Source organism: Pteropus medius, unplaced genomic scaffold, assembly GCF_902729225.1.
Source record: "Pteropus medius unplaced genomic scaffold, Ma_sr-lr_union100, whole genome shotgun sequence".
Taxonomy (NCBI): domain Eukaryota; kingdom Metazoa; phylum Chordata; class Mammalia; order Chiroptera; family Pteropodidae; genus Pteropus; species Pteropus medius.
In genome coordinates, this window is record NW_024351730.1 from 24696646 (window position 1) to 24715265 (window position 18620).

Sequence of the window (18620 nt, forward strand, 5' to 3'; positions counted from 1 at the left end):
GGTCACATAACTTCCAAGCATGGGGACAGAATTTGAATCCAGACGATTTTATTCCAAAGCTTACCCACCTTGTGGCTCTGATGGAAGGAAAGTAAACAAATCATTCATTGTTCAAAACTCCTGAGTGAAGAAATCCTTTTGCCAGTTACTGCTCAGGTAGCTTTCTGGCCTCTGGAATGTCATTTAGCTTGAAATGTTGGTAGTTCACAGTGATGACTAATAAAATATTATTGTTATCTTATACAGGCGGGGAGCCTGTGTGACTTTTCTTACCCAACTTCCTTCTAGCTCAGCCACACTGAGAATTCTTCTGCAAAGACAAAGAAGGCAGTTTCTCTCAGATAATAGCAATAAGAATAGCCACCCTTGTTACATTATAGTTCTACTTGTTGCAAGCCAAAGCTTTCTCAATATCATAAATCTAAAAACCTAGGGGAAGCTTTGGAAAACTTTAGAAAACAAATACAGTTGACCCTTGAACAATGTGGGAGTTAGAGATGCTGGCCCCTGTGCAGTTGCAAATTTATGTATTATAACTTTTGACTCCCCACAAACTTAAATTGTCTCTCAGTATCCATGGAGGATTGATTCCAGGACACCTCCCTCTCCCCAGAGGATACCAAAATCTGTGGATGCTCAAGTCCCTTATAAAAAAAATGGCACATATCAATGCATACAGCCAGCCCTCCACATCCTCGGACTCCCAACTGTAGATCAAGAACAGTACAGGTATTTATTTAAAAAAAAAAAACCTCCTGCGTATAAGCGGACCTGCATGGTTCAAACCTGTCTTATTCAAGGATCAACTATAGTTTATGAGGTTAAAATGAATTTCCTAATGATTCTCTGGCTCCAGTGGACTTTTCCTTAGGAAGCAGAAGTATATCTGGCCTAAGTCTGAGCCATTAGGCACTCATGAAACTCCGAAAAATAGAGCTAGTGTGTCTATACTAAGTGCTAGAAATCTGAGAGCTAAGGCATTTTTCTTAGGAGTGGATGATCAAACATTCACAACATCTAGAGATTTGTCATCTTTCTTCTTGCTGCCACTGATTTTAGTTTTTGATCATTAGAATTTCTCCCAGACCAGAAGTAGGGGAAAAAAGAGAAGGTGAAACTAAATTCTGATTCTTTTAGTATGTCAGAAATTTTGATAAAAATCTGATAAAGGAAGAGTTGGAAATTATTATTTAAAATGAAATTAATTGTACGTTTAATGCGTGTGTGCATGTATATACATTCAACTATTGTTCTATGATTCCCATTCCTATTTGGTAATAAACAATGGACTTATTCTATATACTTATGAAATACATATGTAGATTTTGTTTATTTTCCAAAGATCCACGCGCTTCATTGAAGAGATTAATGAAAAAAATTTCTTCTCTTAGTTGTAAAATGGTTTATATATATATTCTCTATATATGTACATTTTAATAGATGTTTTATACATATACATGTTATACATAATTTCATGAATAAATACAGCAGAATCAGTCTAATGAATAAAAACATTTTGACTTAAACATAAACAAATGGGGCAATTAAAAGGATCTTTCTTAAGAACATAGAATAACCATGTTAACTAAGATGTCTAAAATTATTTGAGGAATGGAGTAAAATATAAATAAAGGCATTTAATTTAAAGAAAGTACTTGCCTAAGTCTTTGATCTGAATGGAGCAGAAAGAGGGAATTGAGGCCTAACTGTGGTTTAGCTAGACTTGACCTTTTATCCTTTGAACTAGACCAGCCCCTCCCCTCTTTGAAGTTCAGTGGCATTCACTAGGGTACAACACATAATGACTGCAAGGTCTCAGGGAATTCACTGAGAGGGAAAATAATACCAGTGCATTTCCTGAGGAGGCCAGGATTCACACACGTGGGCCCATCTAGAGGCATAAGGGTACACATTTCAGGAACTGGAGAATTTTGCCCTTGTCACAGCCCAGGAGTTCCCAGTGCTCTTCCATGTACTGGAGACTGAGAAACTGCTTTAGGGTTAGAACTACCTCATGAGCCTCTTTCTAAGACGTTAGAGCCCAGTGGCCAGCTTAGAAAGTTCAAATACCAGAAGCTCATAGAACTCAACTTGGAGGGTAGTGGTCCCTTGTCTGTCAATATGTTTGCTGGACTTTCTCCTCTTTCAGTATCCTGAAATAGAGCTGGGGCAAAGGAAAGATGGGGGAAAAGGAAGGAGGCCTCTCTGATAATGTTCATTTTACTTCGTTCAATGAAGGGTCAAAGATATTAAGTGTGTATAACCTCTTTATCTACTTCTCTCTAAAAAGGATGATGATGATGATGATGATGATGATAAAGACTAATATGCATTGGTTATTTACTCTCTATCAGGTATTGTGCTAAGCTTTCCATTCATTATCATAATTTGCTTTCATTCTTGCAATAATCCCCAGGGGTAGGTACTCTTATTATCACCTTCCCTGTTTTTCAGGAAAGTAAACTGAGGCTTAAGGGAAAAGAATAACTTGTGTAAGGTCACACAGCTAGTAACTGGTTATGGTAGGAGAATATTGTCCCCTCCCCAAAGATGTCTACATTTTAATCCCTAGAAATTGTGACTATATTACATGGCAAAAGAGAATTAAGGTTGCAAATGGAATTAAGGTTACTAATCTTGAGATTGGGGAGATTCTTCTAGGTTATCTGAGTGGGCCCAGGGTAATCATGGCGTCCTCATAAATGAAAGAGAGAGGCAGGAGAGAGTTGGTGTCAAAGTGATGCAATGTGAGAAAGACGTGATTGGCTATTGCTGGCTTTGAAAATGGAAAGGGGCCTCTAGAAGCTAGAAAAGGCAAGAAAATGGATTCTCCATTAAAGCTTTCAGAAAGAAGGCAGCCCTGATTATACCCTGGTATTAGCCCAGTGAGACACATTTTGGACTTCTGACCTCCAAAACTGCTAGATAATAATTTGTGTTGCTTTAAGCTTCTAAGTTTGCAAAAATTTGTTACACCAGCAATAGGAAACTAAGACAGTGATAAAGCTGAGGGCTGAAATCTGGCTCTGGAGCCAGGGCCCTTAACTCCAGCCTTACAGTGCAGAGCTGTAATGAGTCATAGAAACAGAGAATAGCATAGGCCTTGGTAGAAGAGAATAGGCCACTGTGCTTAGCAGCTCCACCAAAGGGCCTGGGCCTTAACAGCCTGGGGAAACACCCAAGAGGCCATGAACACTCCAGGAATGGCAGACTTTCTGTCCCCATCAAATAAGGGAATGGTGGAGTGGGATAGGAGCAGGGCAAACAAGTTCTTATCCAAAATTTGAACCCTTGTAACTATAACATTTCATTGTCTACCATGTTTATTCTTCAAATACATCTTGGACATCTACTATGAGTCAGGCACTGTGTCAGGCACAAAGAATACCAAAAGAAGTAAGTGTGTCTGGTCCTTCAAAGAGGAGACACTCTAGGGGGAACCAGTCAAGTAAACAATTACTTTTCAGTGGGGTAGTGCTGTGATAGAGTAAATGGGAAAGCATTGGAAAGGCATGTGACCAGTCTCAGGGATTCGGGGATGGCTCGCTAGAGAAGGTGATCACCGAACTAAGTCCTAAAAGATGAGTTTGAGAGTTGTGGGGGCCTGAGAGGAGGTAGCTATACGCGGAATGTTCTGGAGGCACATGGAACATGGCTTACCCCAAAGATATGGCCAAAGAGGAGAGAGTGGGCAAAAATGAGTCGGGAAAGGCAGGCAGGGTCTAGAAAGTGAAGAGCTTAGATGCCAAGCTCAGGAATTTGGACCATTCTATGGAAAATGTAGCACTGTAGAAGGGTTTTATATCTGGAAGTGCTATTGTCAGATTTGCTACAGTTAGGCCTCTCTGGTGGCCTGTGGAAGACCAACAGTGGGGCCAGCAGTGGGGCAGGGACTAGACAATTGTCAGGAAGAGCAGCCAGGAAGTTGTTGGCAACATCTCAGGCCATCCTCTTTGGTTCCCCAACAGGCAACTGCATATGATGCAAAAGGGACCTCACTGAATATTGACCCAGAATCTCTTTACTTAAATGAACCTAAGGAAGTATAAATAGTAATACTCTTTAAAAGCTGGAAACCCCTAATCTTTTCCAGAGTTGGCTTCCTTTCCTACCCCTGATCCCCATAATAGCACCTGCCCAGGGCCTGGCTAGAACTCCTCCTCCTCAGCATCCTTGGCTACGTGGAAACTCTCCTAATATAGAGTTCTAATCCCAGGTTCACCCCTCAGTTCCAAATTGAGTGAACTCTCATGTGGCCTCAGAAATTCTCTGCCCACGTCTTGATCTTTCATAATCAGAGTACAGACTTTTCTTCATGTATGTGGTTACCCACTTTTTCGCTTTCAATGTTACATACATTTTTCTAGTGTCCATTTTTCGCAGACATTCTTACTTTTATTTGCTGTAGGTTCTCTAAAACAGGCCCTTTTTCTTTTGTCTCTATTTCTGTGTTCCCTTTTATGATTAATAAACTTCCCCTAACATTCTTCATCTACTTGTTAATAATCTTTCAGTACGTCCCAGTGCAAGAAGAATAGTCCCATTTCTAAAGCTCAATCTACATTAAAATTATTCACTACATATACAAGAAGTAGGGATTCTCAGGTCCACATATATTTGGGTAAGATTCATGTGCCAGTAAATGAAGAGTGAAAAATAGGCTGGTGCACATGCATCAGAGATTCAGGCTTGTTCCTGGGCCCGTTTTTGCCTCAATTGTCCAGAATGTTATTGTTGCTAGCTGGGATCTTTATTTAGGGATCTGAGCAGCATATGCAACTTGTCTCTACACAACGCATTTGTTTTATGTTTTCTATCACTGGGAAGAAGATATTTGTATCAGTCAGAAGAGACTGCGTTATGCTGCAGTAACAAACACCCGTCAAATCTTAGTGACTTCAGCCATAGCTTTATTTCTTGCTCATTCTACACACGGTGGCAACTTAGGGAACCTAGGTGACAGAAGAGTCACCTACTCAAACATCAGGAATCACGATGCAAAAGGGAAAGGAAACTCTAGACAGCCTCTGCTTGGATGTGACATTTTTCTTCTGCTCAAAGAACATTAACCAGAAATAGTTTCATAGCTCTACTAAACTGCAAGAGTCCCAGCCCAGGACTCAAAGAGAGAGGACCGTTTCCTCTGTGGCCAAGGTGGAGAGTCAGGGATACTTGCTGAACAGCATGAAGTGCCACCACCATGTTCATTAGGCATTTAGCATGTGACACTGTTAAGCCAAACACAGAGCAGTTTAGAAAGACTAGTCTCTACATTCTTAGACTTCTTACTAGCTAGCCACCAAGGGTCTTAAAACTTCTCCAGTAATACATTTCAATACTATCGTCTCAATGCTCCATGATGATTTTCAACTTTTATATATTATGTTGCTATGACTTTTCTAACTATACATGTTTTCTTTTTGCTTTTGCCATCAAGAAGCTGAGAGCCAAAACTAGTGTACTACATTCCAAGTAGCTCCTATTGTCCGCAAACGATTGTATGAGAGGGTCTGCCTAAGGGAATCCACTTCAAAACAGGGACCAAGGGCACTGAACACACAATGCAATATATATATACTTACTACTAAATTGTGCACCTGAAACTGTATTAATTCTTAACTAATAAATAAATAAATAAATAAATAAATAATAGAACAGGGACCAAAATATGATTTTAGATATATATAGTTGAAAAACAAAATGAATAACTGTGAAAATAAGTTTATTTAACCTTGTTTTTATAAAAAAAAAAAAATGTGACAATCGCAACCATGTGCTAATCCTCAGAAGGAAGACTTAATTATGTTGACATTTTTGGTCTTAATTTTCTCACAGAATTTTAAGATAGCTTAATGTTCTATCCTTTATATTCTGCCTCTTTTGGAAGATATTCAAGTCAACTATACAATTGATTTGCATTTTATTTTATATCCTTCCTCTTCTGAAAGATAGGCAAGTCAACTATGCAATTGATTTACATTGTATTTGTTTGTTATATTGGTTATTTTCAACCCCACGTCCAAGCTGACTGGCAAAGACTTCGATGCAATACCATTACGTAGGGATGGTGTCAGACTGCAAGGGCTGTTTGAGTGAGGCCTTATTTAAAGCTGGTCTCTTCACTAGTGAACATGTTGAATTATGAAGACTTTGCCTCCCTATGAAACCTTGTAAATGTGGAGACCTGGAAAATGAGAATTCCCATGTATGGAATGCATTTCTTGCAGTTAATCTTATCATTGGCTTTTATGTTATTACTTTTGTCCTTTTTGCTCAAATTCCCTCAACTCTTTCCTTTATCCTTTTGTATTTACAAGGAATTGCCTCAAATCTTTTGTAAAATGAGGCAGGGTATATATAAACAAATGGAAAGGAATACTGAATACTTAACTTTTTAATTATCCCCAAAGTTTGTTTCTTGGAATCACCTGTCTTGTGGGAGATGGGATCTGTAAACTTTTCTTTAGGCAGTGAGGAAGGCTGAGTGACGGAGGTGGCTTCAGTGAAGCTTCACTGTTATCCTACCTTTGAGATCAGTTCCACATCAAGAACTGTGGGCATGTCTTGGTTTTCTGGGGCTGCAACTCATTTGAGTAGATCAAAGGATGTCACTGGGTAACTTCCCACCCTGAGACTGTTCTCTGAAATCAAAACTTCCCTCCAAAGAAGAGACTATCTCTTGTTTCATTTATCAATCTAGTTAATTCCTGTTCTTTCACTTTAAGAAAATGACCTCTCTCCACTTCTTAGCAGATTTCTTGCCCTTGGTCTCTGCAGTAGCTAACACATGTATTCTTGTATTTTCAAAAAAAAAATCCCCACAATTAATGAAACACACCTTTATGGAGCCCTTGCTATGTGTAAGGAAACTTCTGTGTTCCTGTAATCCTCACTCCAACTCTGTGTGGTTAGCCTTCTTGTTCTCAGACTTAGACTAAAGAAATGGGTGTTCAGAGGATGCATATTTTGCCCAAGATCACTCAGTATTAGAAGTGAGATTCATACACATGTTGGCCATGGGGCATAATTCATAAACATTGCCCAGTCTTTACACACCACACTGCTTCAACCTCTGTTCTTAGGCTTTCCATCCAGGTTGTGAATCTTGGAAATAAAATAATATATCTCCTATTTAGAAAATAACAAAAGAAAGTGGTTATATAATTTTTAATAGTAACTGTTGTATGTGTATTCCAATTTAAAACAAAACTATGCAATTTTCCCCGTTGGTTATTTTAAGTGTGAGAAACGATGTTTCTGTTTTTAAGGCATTGTCTCATTATAATGCACAGCAAATGATATTACTCATATTATATAGATAAGCGACTCGTCTGGGGGCCCTACAGATACAAAGGTACAAAGGGCCAGAGTTGGGAGTAGCGCACAGGATTCCTGATTCTTAAACCAGTATTCTTTCTTCTAGTACAATACACATCATTTTCTGACCCTAAATAGAAATTTTCAACAGTATAAACCCAATGATTTGGAGTTAGATAAGAAGCAGGTGGAGAGAACGGGGACATCATAACTGTACTCTCATGTTACTCAGAGTTTCTCTGCTTTGTTTAAAGTCTAGCAGTTAGTCCTGGGTTCCAAAAAATGTTTATTAATTTCGTAGGACCTGAGAGCCAGATATAGTTCCTGGGAGGAACTTTTGTTTATTCTACTTAATTTTTTGTCCCCACTTTATATAGTTTAAAAGCAAGAATCTCCACGAGGTTGTGAGCCATGATAACCCCCAGTGAATAAAAAGCAACACTTTCAAAAGCTTTTTTTGAGAGATTCTTAATATATTTCTTTATCTAATTATCGTTTGATCTTTATGTATTTTGCTTATTGCTTTAATACAGTTTTTGCACTTATGGAGAACATATTTCTCCTCAAATCACTAACTGAACAGTACAGCACACAAATTCCTCATTACATTGCATTGACCGTGAGTTATTGAATTACCCCCACCTTGCTATACTCCTAGCAGTCATCATCCAGGAATGAAAGTAGCAGGAAAGGGGGCGGGAGAATCACTAAAGAATTTAGACACTGGAATGCAGGTGAAATTCAGTTTTGGTGGAGTTTTGCAGGATGAGTTCAATTTTAATCAAAACTCCAGATAGAATTGCGCATAAATGGAAGTCACTGCATATTCGGTTTTACAGGGCAAGGCCATCTCCCAGCCTCGGTGGCAATACAGACCAACTCTTTTTTCTCATGTGTAAGCTTTGAGTCTTGTTGAACCTGTGAGCTCATATAATAGCTTCAGAGCTCTTAGGATCTCTGAAAGAAGGGTCAGAACACAGAAGTATTGGGTGTCAGGTTTCTTGGGCCCTTGAAAGATTAGGCAGACAAGTGAAGAAGTGTTAATTTGGGGACAAAGTTCTAGGGGATTCTTTGATGCAGTGGGCTAGGGAGCATGGGCTCTGAAGTCAGTGTCTTGAATTCTAGACCCAGCTCTGTTGTTTTACTAATGTCGCAACCTTGAGCAAGTCACTGGATTCCTCTGAGCCTTGGTATTTGCATTTATATAAAAAAAATGATAATATCTTATAGCATTTTTGTGACTTTTAAGATACTACAGTAATTGGAGCACAGAAGGCATTCAACTGGTAGCAATGATGATGAGGATTTGTTCACTCACAGTAAATATGGAGTACCTCTATGTGCCTATGCTGTCCTGGGCACTGGGGATACAGCTGTGAATAAGATAGACTCAAGTCCCTAGCCTCCTGGGGCTGACATTCTAGTGAAGAGACAGACAATAAACAAGATACGAAAGTGAAAAATATACTGAATTGAATCATAATTTAAGTACTAAAGAAAAAAATGAAGACAAGAAGAAATGAGTAGTATTAGGGGAAGCTGAGATCTTAGAGGAGTGATCAGGAAAGGCCTCCTCCAGAAGCCGAATCTGTGTGAAGACCTGAAGGAGGTAAGGGAGAAAGGCAAATGACTACCTGAGGGAGCAGCAGGCATGAGGACCGAGACAGGAGTGTCTGGCATACCTGCATATAGGGAGGACTTTGGTTTCTCCTTTGAGTGTGTGAGGTGGGTCATGGGAAGGGGAGTGACCTGATCTAATCAAAGTCCTAACAGGGTCACTAGGTTGCTGCCAATGACATGCTTATGATCATGGTAATGCTGCAGCTGATGACATAAGATGAAGAACAGGAAGGTAGAGAGTCGAAGCATTGGAGTTTGGAGGGCGCAAATCCTGGAGAAGCAGAACATAGGACCGATCCACAAATGACAGTTTCACTCTTCCTCTTTTAAATTGGTCTCTATAAACTAAGAAAGAGGGAAAGAGATGGGCCTGGCTCCCCCTGGCTCCATGCTGACATGGACACACACACACACACACTCCTTTGTGCCTATACTTAATTTGAATGTATTTCTATCATAGCATGTATTGCCCAGTACTGTACTTATTTCTTTAAAGTCAGCTTTCTAGATTTGTTCAGCAAATGCTTCTCAATCACCTATTATGTGCACGCATTATGTTAGGTGCTAAATTTACAGCAATATAAAAGACTATAAATGATTCAAAAACCAACCCCACAGATGGTCATCAAAGTAAAATCAATTTAGTTCCATAGGTGTGGATACATTTAGGATTTGAGAAGGGAAGAAGCATGCTAATTTGCCAGGTGTACACTCACCCAGTTTGTTGGCTTAGGAATTTCCCACCCGCTTGTAGCTGGTGTATTATCTGAAGTCATTTAACCTGTTGACAATCACATTCTTGAAATAAGTAAATCTATGCAGGTGAAATTGGACAAACAATGCCAGTGACCTCTTTAGCTGCTCAAGTATTGGTCCAAAGGTTTAAAATAATAAGCTTCATTTTTCACTGAGTCTTGTTGACAGACAGTATCAGCGGGGCTTGGGGTTAGAAGAAGTATAATCCTCTTTGATGAATAGTCCAGGAAAACCATTGTTAAACCTTTCGTAAATATTTTTTAAGTCATAATCAGGATTTTAGATAAACTGTGTGAATAATTGACATCAACTAAAGATTTATGCATTTAGTTAACCTCAGTACATTGAAATCAATTGTTACCAGTGCATCAGCAAAAGAACCTCAGTTTCTCAATTTATTACTCATGATAATAAATGAAGACAGCAATATGGTGTAAGGTAATTCACAGCCTTGTTTTAGACAATAGCTTCAACTTTCTTGGCACTCAAATTTATTACCTGAGTGGCCAACAAAGAAATATCCACTGATGCCGATGCTATCAAATAAAAAAGCAGAGACAGGGCCAGCAGCAGCAAGGGAGGAGGGGAACGTGGGGTCCTAAGTGTCCACAACTGATACAGCAGCCTTCAGACTGGTTAACTGAAATGCTTTAGACCAGGGGTCTGTCTACATTTCGGGACCAACTGCCTCAATTCAAGGCTTAGTGAGAATCTCCCTTTTGGAGTGGAGCCCTTGGATGAACCCTAGCACAGAGAAAACCTCCTAGGGCTCCTTTGATTCCCTGGAAATTGCTGACCTCCCAGAGAGTTATTTATACGGATGAATTTAAGCACCGAAAGAACAGAAGGAATCCTGCCTTGTTTTTATCACTGTAGGCTCATCGACCTGCCTCAGTGAACATGCTTTTTTAAAAAATAAAAAAATATGAAATGTATGAAAAATATACTAAAATGTAAACTCCAGGAAAGGAGAGAATACAGTTTGTTTCCTTCATTGATGTTTCCCCCAGCCTAGAACAGTGCCTGACACATGGTAGGTGCTCGAAAAAATTCTTGTGGATGAATGAAAGAATGAGTGTGTTCATCAAGAGTCTGACCTCGGGGAGTTTGAAATCTAGAAGTGTGAACACAGGGCACGATCAGAAATCACAGTGGGTACTAGACTTATTGGAGTGATCACTTCGTAAGGTATATAAATTAAACGTCTGTCACTATGTTGTACACCTAAAACTAATATAATATTGTCTGTCAACTGTAACTTAAAAATTAAAAATTAAGAAAATTAAATTAAAAAAAATATCCATGACAAAGGTAATAATTGTGGCTTGTTTCAAGGCAGGTAGAGATCATTTAGAGGAAAAAGAGAGATTCTGTCTGGGTTAATAAGAAGTTTCATAATGAAGGATGGGTATTTGGAGGAAAAACGGAGAAAGAGAAAAAAAGAAACTGAAAACATAGGATAGGGGCTTATGCAAAAGATCGGTGTTAGAGAAAAGGTCTAAAATCATCTCCAGTAATAATTAAAACCTCAAGACAGTATGAATCATTAAGAGAGAGTTTGGAGAAATTTGAGAATCAAAATACATAGTAGGTGCCCAATGTTTATTAAACAAATACCACTTCAAAAAATCTTTCCAGCCCCCAGTTTTTTAAATTTTATAAACAATTATATTAATTGACTTTTTAAAAGTATTTTCAACCTAAAAGTTCTATGCAAAGTGAAGAGATTCTGAGAAACTCTGTAAATACAAAGGGTTATACAGTTTATGAGAACAGTGAACAACAATAAAATCTGTTTGCTATTCTTCCTCATAATGTTTGCTTTCACATTAAATCAGTCATGAGAAAGATATAATACAAGCTATACAATTGAGCCTTCTTAACTTCCTTTTTTATATAAAAAAAAATTGTTCATTTCCTAGGTCTCATTCTCATTGTATGGAAAATGTTGGCAAAGAATACAGAAGGGATTCAATTCCACAAACTGCACTTGAGCAGGACTGTGTCTGTGGTGTTCATCATTGTACCCCCAACTTTTTGCTCCATAAATAGCACACGGTATATGCTCAGTAAATATTTGTCGAATGAATGAACCAATATTTTCTGAGGAGTCCTTTGTGCAAAGCTCTGGGGAGGAATTCTGGGGTCATGGTTCCTCAAAGAGTTCAAAGAGTTCACAGCCCAAGCTGGGGAACTGTGGGCAGGGAACAGGCACAGGTAGCTCTCCTCAAAGACAGGGTGTGATCACTACAAGCAGCATGTCAAAGTAGTATAAAAATAATAAACTCCTTAGATGTCGTTCACAGTTTATGTATTATTTATATCAATTTATTCAATTGATTCTCTGAAAATGGAGGTAAAAAGGGTTACTTCTTAAAGGACAGATTGCAAAGGTGAGAGGGTAAGGTGGGTATTAATGAGAGGCCTAGAAAGGCTTATAGGAGACAAAATTTGAACTTGGCCTCAAAGAATGGGTAGTAACTAGAGATAACTTTTGTTGAATATGTCCTATGTGCCAGGCACTGTTTAAGCACTTGCATGAACTCACTTAATCTTCACAACAATCTCTGTGGTAAGTACTATCATCTTGCAAAAGAGGAAACTGAGACACAGTAAAGTTAAATAACCTGGTCAAAGTCACTCCGCTAGTAAGCGACAGAGCCATATAGTCTGGTTCCAGAGCACTAGCTCTTAAACATCATGGCATATTGCAGTTTTTATAGGTGGCTTAAGGGTGTTGCAGGTGGTGACCCAAGTAGAAAGAAAACCTGAACAACCTTGAAGTTAGAGTGTGCTCAGTGTGTGGAGGAAAAAGAAAACTTAGAGATGGTTGGCAGGGAAGTTTAGTAGGACAAAAAAAATAGAAAGGCAGAAGGAGGAAATGACCATCAATAGAAAATGGGTAAATACATCGTGTTACATTCATATCAAGATGTTATAGTAGACTGTTTCATGAATGGAAATATCTTCATGATACGTGATTTATGAAAACAGTAGCTACCACTTTTGAAATCTTACTATAAGCCACGAATTGTTTACCCATTCATATGACTAGTCAGTCTCATTACTCCTCTGCAGCTCTGTGAGGTGAGAGTGATTTTTATCCCCATTTTAGGGATGAGGAGCCTGCAACTTAGAGAGAAATTCATAAGTGAAACTGTAAACAGTGGTTACCTTCAGAGAGTAACATGGAGGGAGCAGGAGTAAGACTCTCTCTTTTTACACAATTTCTATATTACTTTCATGCTTTATAAGAAACTAATGACCATATAATGATTTCTTAACAAATTCATAAACATCGATAAATAAATTAATTAAAATATTGACTTTAGCATATATTATTTTAATTATTAAGAATAAAATAAAAGCTAACAAGGGTCAAATTTACAAATTCCTTATAGGAAGTTGGTCCATTTTAAATATATTAAGATCTATTGGAGGTTTTTGAACATGTGGGCAATTCTGGAGAATAATTATTGAAATAAGAGAAAATATTGGTCACGTTTTATTTACTTGCTTTTTTTCCCCCTTTATATTCCCTTTCATCATTATTGACATCCTACAGTATCCACTGGCATATGGCACTGGATCTAGTATCGCTTTGTTCTATTGGTTTCCAAAGCACATCATCAGCTTCTAGTATCCCACATCAGGCACTTGTTTATTATGATTAGTGTTTGCTTCTCTGCCTCTGCTCCAATTACCAGAAGAGAAAGGGTTTCTGTCTGTTTTGTCCACTCTTACACCTTAGTAGCACCTGGAACAATTTCGGGGATAAAGCAAGAGTTAAATCATTTTGTTGAATGAATTATAATTTTTAACAGACTCTTTTTACAGCAGTTTTTGGTTCACAGCAAAATTGAGCGGAAAACAGAGAGTTCCCATATACAGTGCTCCTGTTCCCCGTCCCCTGTGCAGCCTCCCCCGTTACCTACACCCCTACCAAGGTGGTATACTCGTTACACGAAGGAACCTACGCATGCATCATTATCACCATGGTTTACACAGCTCACTCTCGTTGGTGTACATTCTGTGATGCAATGTCAGGTATCTGCCCTGGTGGTGTCGCACAGAGTAGTGTCACTGCCCTAAACATCCGGTTTTCTGCCTATTCATCCCTCCCTCCCCAACCCTGGCAACTACTGATATTTCTACTAGTTTTGCCTTTTCCAGAATGTCATGTAGTTGGAATTACACAGTGTGTACCTTTTTTGGATTGGCTTCTTTCACTTAGTAATATGCATTTAAGATTCCTCCATGTCTTTTCATGCCCCGATAGTTCATTTCTTTTTAGCGCTGAGTAATATTCTATTGTCCGGATGTAGTACAGTTTATTTATCCAATGAATTATAATTTTAGATCAAAAATGAGATAAGAAGAACTCAACTTCTAAAGGAATGAAAAAGGAGCTTTGAGTAGACTTCGAAAGTTGACGATATGAAGAGGTGGGGGTCGTCAGTGCCATGGGACAGTGACTTTTGGATGGAAACCAAGTTCTTTCAAACCTTCCACTAATGTTTCTGAGGTTCCTCTGTGCACAGGCAGGGTGGTGGGTGTGGAGGGCGTGAGAACAGGAGACACGCCCTGCCTACTTGCAGCTTACCTTCAAGTTGGCTGAGTGCGGCCGGATTGCTCCTGTTGTGTTGGGCTCTGTGGAGTCTGCGCAGTACCCAGAGCAGCTCATGTGTGGCTCTGTCGTCTCTCCGAGCAGATCGAAGAAGGGGGCAAAGCGGACGTGGTGAGCTGCAGGCTGAGGGCCGGGGATGAGGTGGTGCACATCAACGAGGTTGCGCTCAGCAGCTCCAGAAGGGAGGCCGTTTCCCTGGTGAAAGGATCCTACAAGACCCTCCGGCTGGTGGTCCGCAGGTAGGCTCCGCCGCCTTCGCCGCCCCCACCTGCCCCACCTCTGGTACCTGGCTCTCTAAACCTCACCCTGGGGATCATTATGCCTTCCCCCGACCCCCATTTTTCCTTTTTTTCTCGCCTATCATGTGGCATATAAAGAGGAAGGGGGTGAAGACATTTCAGACACCTCTCCTCTTTTAAAACACTAGCTTTCCCAGCAGGTATTGTCTTGGCAGAGTTCTCCCTCACTGCCTTGATTAATGAGTTTTGGCCAACTCATTTTTTGTGGGCCAAACTTTAGGAGGCGCAGATTTGAGTAAAGCAAGTAGTCCTCCAAACACAGTGGCCAATTTCTCAAACAGATGGGTAGGAAGGCTCAGAACCATTAGGCCTGTTCCATGTGTCTAGAAGAGTGTTGAAGGTTTTGAACTCACTTTGGCATTGGAACACAAAGCTGAACTTGAGAACACTGACATTTGTCTGTTGAGGACTGACAGAGAAATCCACACTCCCGATGTGTTTTGACGGGACTCTGGTGTTAGATTAACCTCTGGAGAGAGCTGCTCTGTTTCCTGCTATGAAAAGTGGCAATGCTGGCTTCTGGTTATGCCTTCTGGTTGATGGTGACACAAGATTTATGTTACTTCTTTTAGCAGAACAAGAGACAGTCCTGGGGTTGAAATCTGGCCTTGTCATTTGCAAACTATATGACCTTGGGCCTCCCTAAGCCTCAATTTCCTCATTTATAAAATGGAAATAATAATTTCTTCCTCAAAAAAGCATTATGAAGATTTAATGAATAAAGTGTAAGTATGTAGTAAATGTACAATATTTGATCATTATTGTTGATTCTGGATTAGGTTAGAGAGGCATATGATAAAATGGAGGAGTACTGCCACATTACCAAATATGTTGGCTGCATGATTATCGAGAAGCCCTCCCCCCAGTATATCCCCTTAATGAATTTACCGTTCTAAAGGGGCTGGTCCACAGCCTAACAAATACAGAACTGGTCATGACAGTGCCCAGGAGCTCATGGAATTTAGGAATGTTAATTCACATTATCCAAACTCACAGGAAATTGAAGGATATACACCAGAATGTCAATGCATTAACTCATTTTGAAAAAGACAACTCTAAGTGGGACGTGCGTCAGTATACTTTATCTCCACAAGAAAGCTAACTGGGAAGTCTGACCGTAATTGCACGGTGATCTCAGACTCAGTGAAGAGAGTGGGTCTGAGGCGCCAGAGTGTGCCGGCATCTGCTCTGGAGGCCAGATGGTCCGTCTTCCCTTTAGGGACATGTCTGCCAGGCGGCCCACATGCTAGCACTGATGAGTCAGGGCCCTTAACCCTCTGGACTGCAGGGAATCATGCTGCCAAGCGCTCCTCTCCAATCTTGCTTCTTCTCTGCCTGTCCACACAAAATCCCCTTTCTGACTGACACATTCTTTCTTTAGACATGCTAATATGATCGATAAGGTTACTGAAGAGTCCTTGCACTCTCTGCTTCTGGTGTGGGAAACATTTTGTCTCTAAGATGCCTTTTGAATATGTCTTATCTCATCTGTTGTGTATTGATTTTTATAGTTGAATGCTCAGAGTTTGAGGAAAGGAGGCTGTCTTTACTTCTCACACATACCTAGAGTTGGGGATTACGAACATGTCTTGGCAGAGATGGGTGGACCCTCCTCCCTGACCTTTCAGAAAAGTGGGTAGAAGCCCCTTTGCTCTGGATTAATCTGACTTTGTATTTAGTAGAGCTGTCACTTTCTTGAGAAGTCCTGCCTTTATACCTTGGCACACGTCACGTCCTGAGAGTTTCATTTCCCTCTCTTTATTCGTGACAGGGTGACTTATAACATTTCATTTGTTAGTTTTCCTTCTTTTCTTAAGCGATTCCCAAACTCTTTAAAAAAAAGATTAAGGTGGCTTCCTGGAAACATAATTGGTGGTTTTGTTTCCCAGGGAAATCTTCTTCTGTAGTGAAAATTTATATATCAGCAGCTTCTTCTTCTCTTAAAGTTAGTTTGGGGCCTGTTTCCACATCCATCATAAAAATGCCAAGAATGCAGAGCAGAGTGGTGGTGTTTATATAAGTTTTGAGAGTGTTTTACCCAGTGACCAAAAACAATCAAAAGTAGAAACACCTTCTTAAAAGGCAACAATGACAAGAGAAATGCAAAGTTTCAAGTGAGTTGTGGGTCAGAGACCATACAAGGTCTGCCGATCCACAAAGAAGGCAGGTTTGGTTCTGGGCTAGGAGGAGGGAGAGCGGATGCTGCAGGAACAAAGGATGTGTCTGCTGCTGGGTACACAGAGGGAAGGTCTGCAGCTCGTGGTGGATAAACGGAGAAGAAATAGTGAAATAAGAAGTGGGCCAAAGAAAAGACTTTCCCAAAGGAAAACACATCTCCCAGCTGAAGGAAAATTGAAGAAGGAAAACCTTCGTGGACTGCGAGGATGGTACAAAGGATGAAAATTAGGAAAGAAGACATGCACGTAAATAAGAGTTAATAATCCAAACCAAACTCCAAATCAACACTTTATTTGGCAGATATGTGTAAAATGTATATCTTAGAACCAGGTAACATTTAAAATGGAAACTAACCAAGGCAAGGATCTTCAGGTTTGATTTAACATCCCTGTGGGTAATGCAAAGTATTACCCATACTGTGGATATACTCAGTGCTATTACTGATAACCCAGAATTTAAATTTAAAACATAGGAGGCTACAATTCCCCTTCAGAATAGACTGTTGGGGTTCATTGTTGGTATTCATCTAAACTCATGTTCTTACCCAGAACTGAGACTCAGATTCTTGTCCTGGAGTTGGATAATCAGAATAGCATTGTAACTGATGGACATGTAATCCCAATTCTGATGCCCACCTCCAGCAGACCTCTCCCATTTTTCTTGGCAAAGCCAGCCTCCCAACCTTCTGCATCAAAGTGCTATTTTTGCCAAATAGTATCCTACCCCTAAGTTTGGTATCAATGGTTTGTTGGTTTGTGTGGCAAAGAAAAGTTTTGGGACATATTTCATGGTGATTGTTTTATATTTGTTTGCAAGGCTCATATAAGCCATGTGAAAGTCAGATTCATTCTTCATAGGAGAGAGGACATATGAGATGGTGATGCAGGTTCGACTCTGCCTAGATTTGAAGCCTAATGGCATTAGGCACTAGCTCTGTGACCCTGGGCGAGTCGTTTAGTATCTCCAATTCTTGCCTCACCAGATAGTTAGGGTTAAATGAGAAGAAATATGTTACATACAGTACATAGCATTGTGATTAAAGCATGAAGTCTACCGAAAATAAAATGCATATTGGTTAAGTAAATTACCTCCTTCAAGAAGTCTACTTTAATCTCTAGAACACAGACTATGATTGGGGGTCCCAGTTAATGGGATGACGGTGTTGAGGAAATGGTCTTTCTGGTTGTTCTGGTACTCACTAGTACCAAAATGAGGATCTCAGGATCTGAGAACATACGACTTGAGGCCTCTTGGCACCTCGAGCAGTGAATCAATGCTTTCTGAAACCTTATTGCCTCCTCCATTTAGAAATATTTGTGATGCTTAAAAAACAGAGAAAAAGGAAAAACAAAACAAAAACCCCAATAAATTGACTTTTAACTCTTCTAGGAAAAACTGTTAAATGAAGAGGTGATTCCCGACCTTGAACTTCCTGCAAGAGTTCAGAGGCAGTGAACGCACTTCCATGCTTTGAACATCCACCTAACTTGAGGTTCTCCTTCAGCCTCTGGAAATAAAACTATATGTTGCTTTACAGCTGCTTCTTCCCTTTTAACAAAAATGATGATGAAATTAAGTTCACCACAACACTAGAGCCCATACTCGGCCTCCTCCCCCCCCGCAAAAAAACCATCCCACATTTCTGAGAGTTAGCAGAACAGTTCCTTTTATAAACTGGCGAGATGACGTTATTGGAATGGAATGGGATGGGTGGCTCACACACTTGCTACCTCTGTGTCAGATTTCTGTGATTTTTTTGTGTCTAGATTGAGCTGTGAGACTGTAACTTACCCAGGATTTGCAAGTCAGTGATCTTGAAAGAG

The 18620-nt window shown here is 39.8% G+C and overlaps 1 protein-coding gene across 4 annotated transcripts in view; it reads left to right on the forward strand.

Annotated features, from left to right (window-relative positions):
- Positions 1 to 18620, forward strand: part of SHROOM3 (shroom family member 3) — a 281729-nt gene that overhangs the window by 83895 nt on the left and 179214 nt on the right. For all 4 annotated transcript variants that reach the window (XM_039845506.1, XM_039845507.1, XM_039845509.1 and 1 more), the window contains exon 2: positions 14405 to 14559. In XM_039845506.1, the coding sequence (XP_039701440.1) occupies positions 14405 to 14559 (155 nt within the window). The remainder of the gene's footprint in view (positions 1 to 14404; positions 14560 to 18620) is intronic.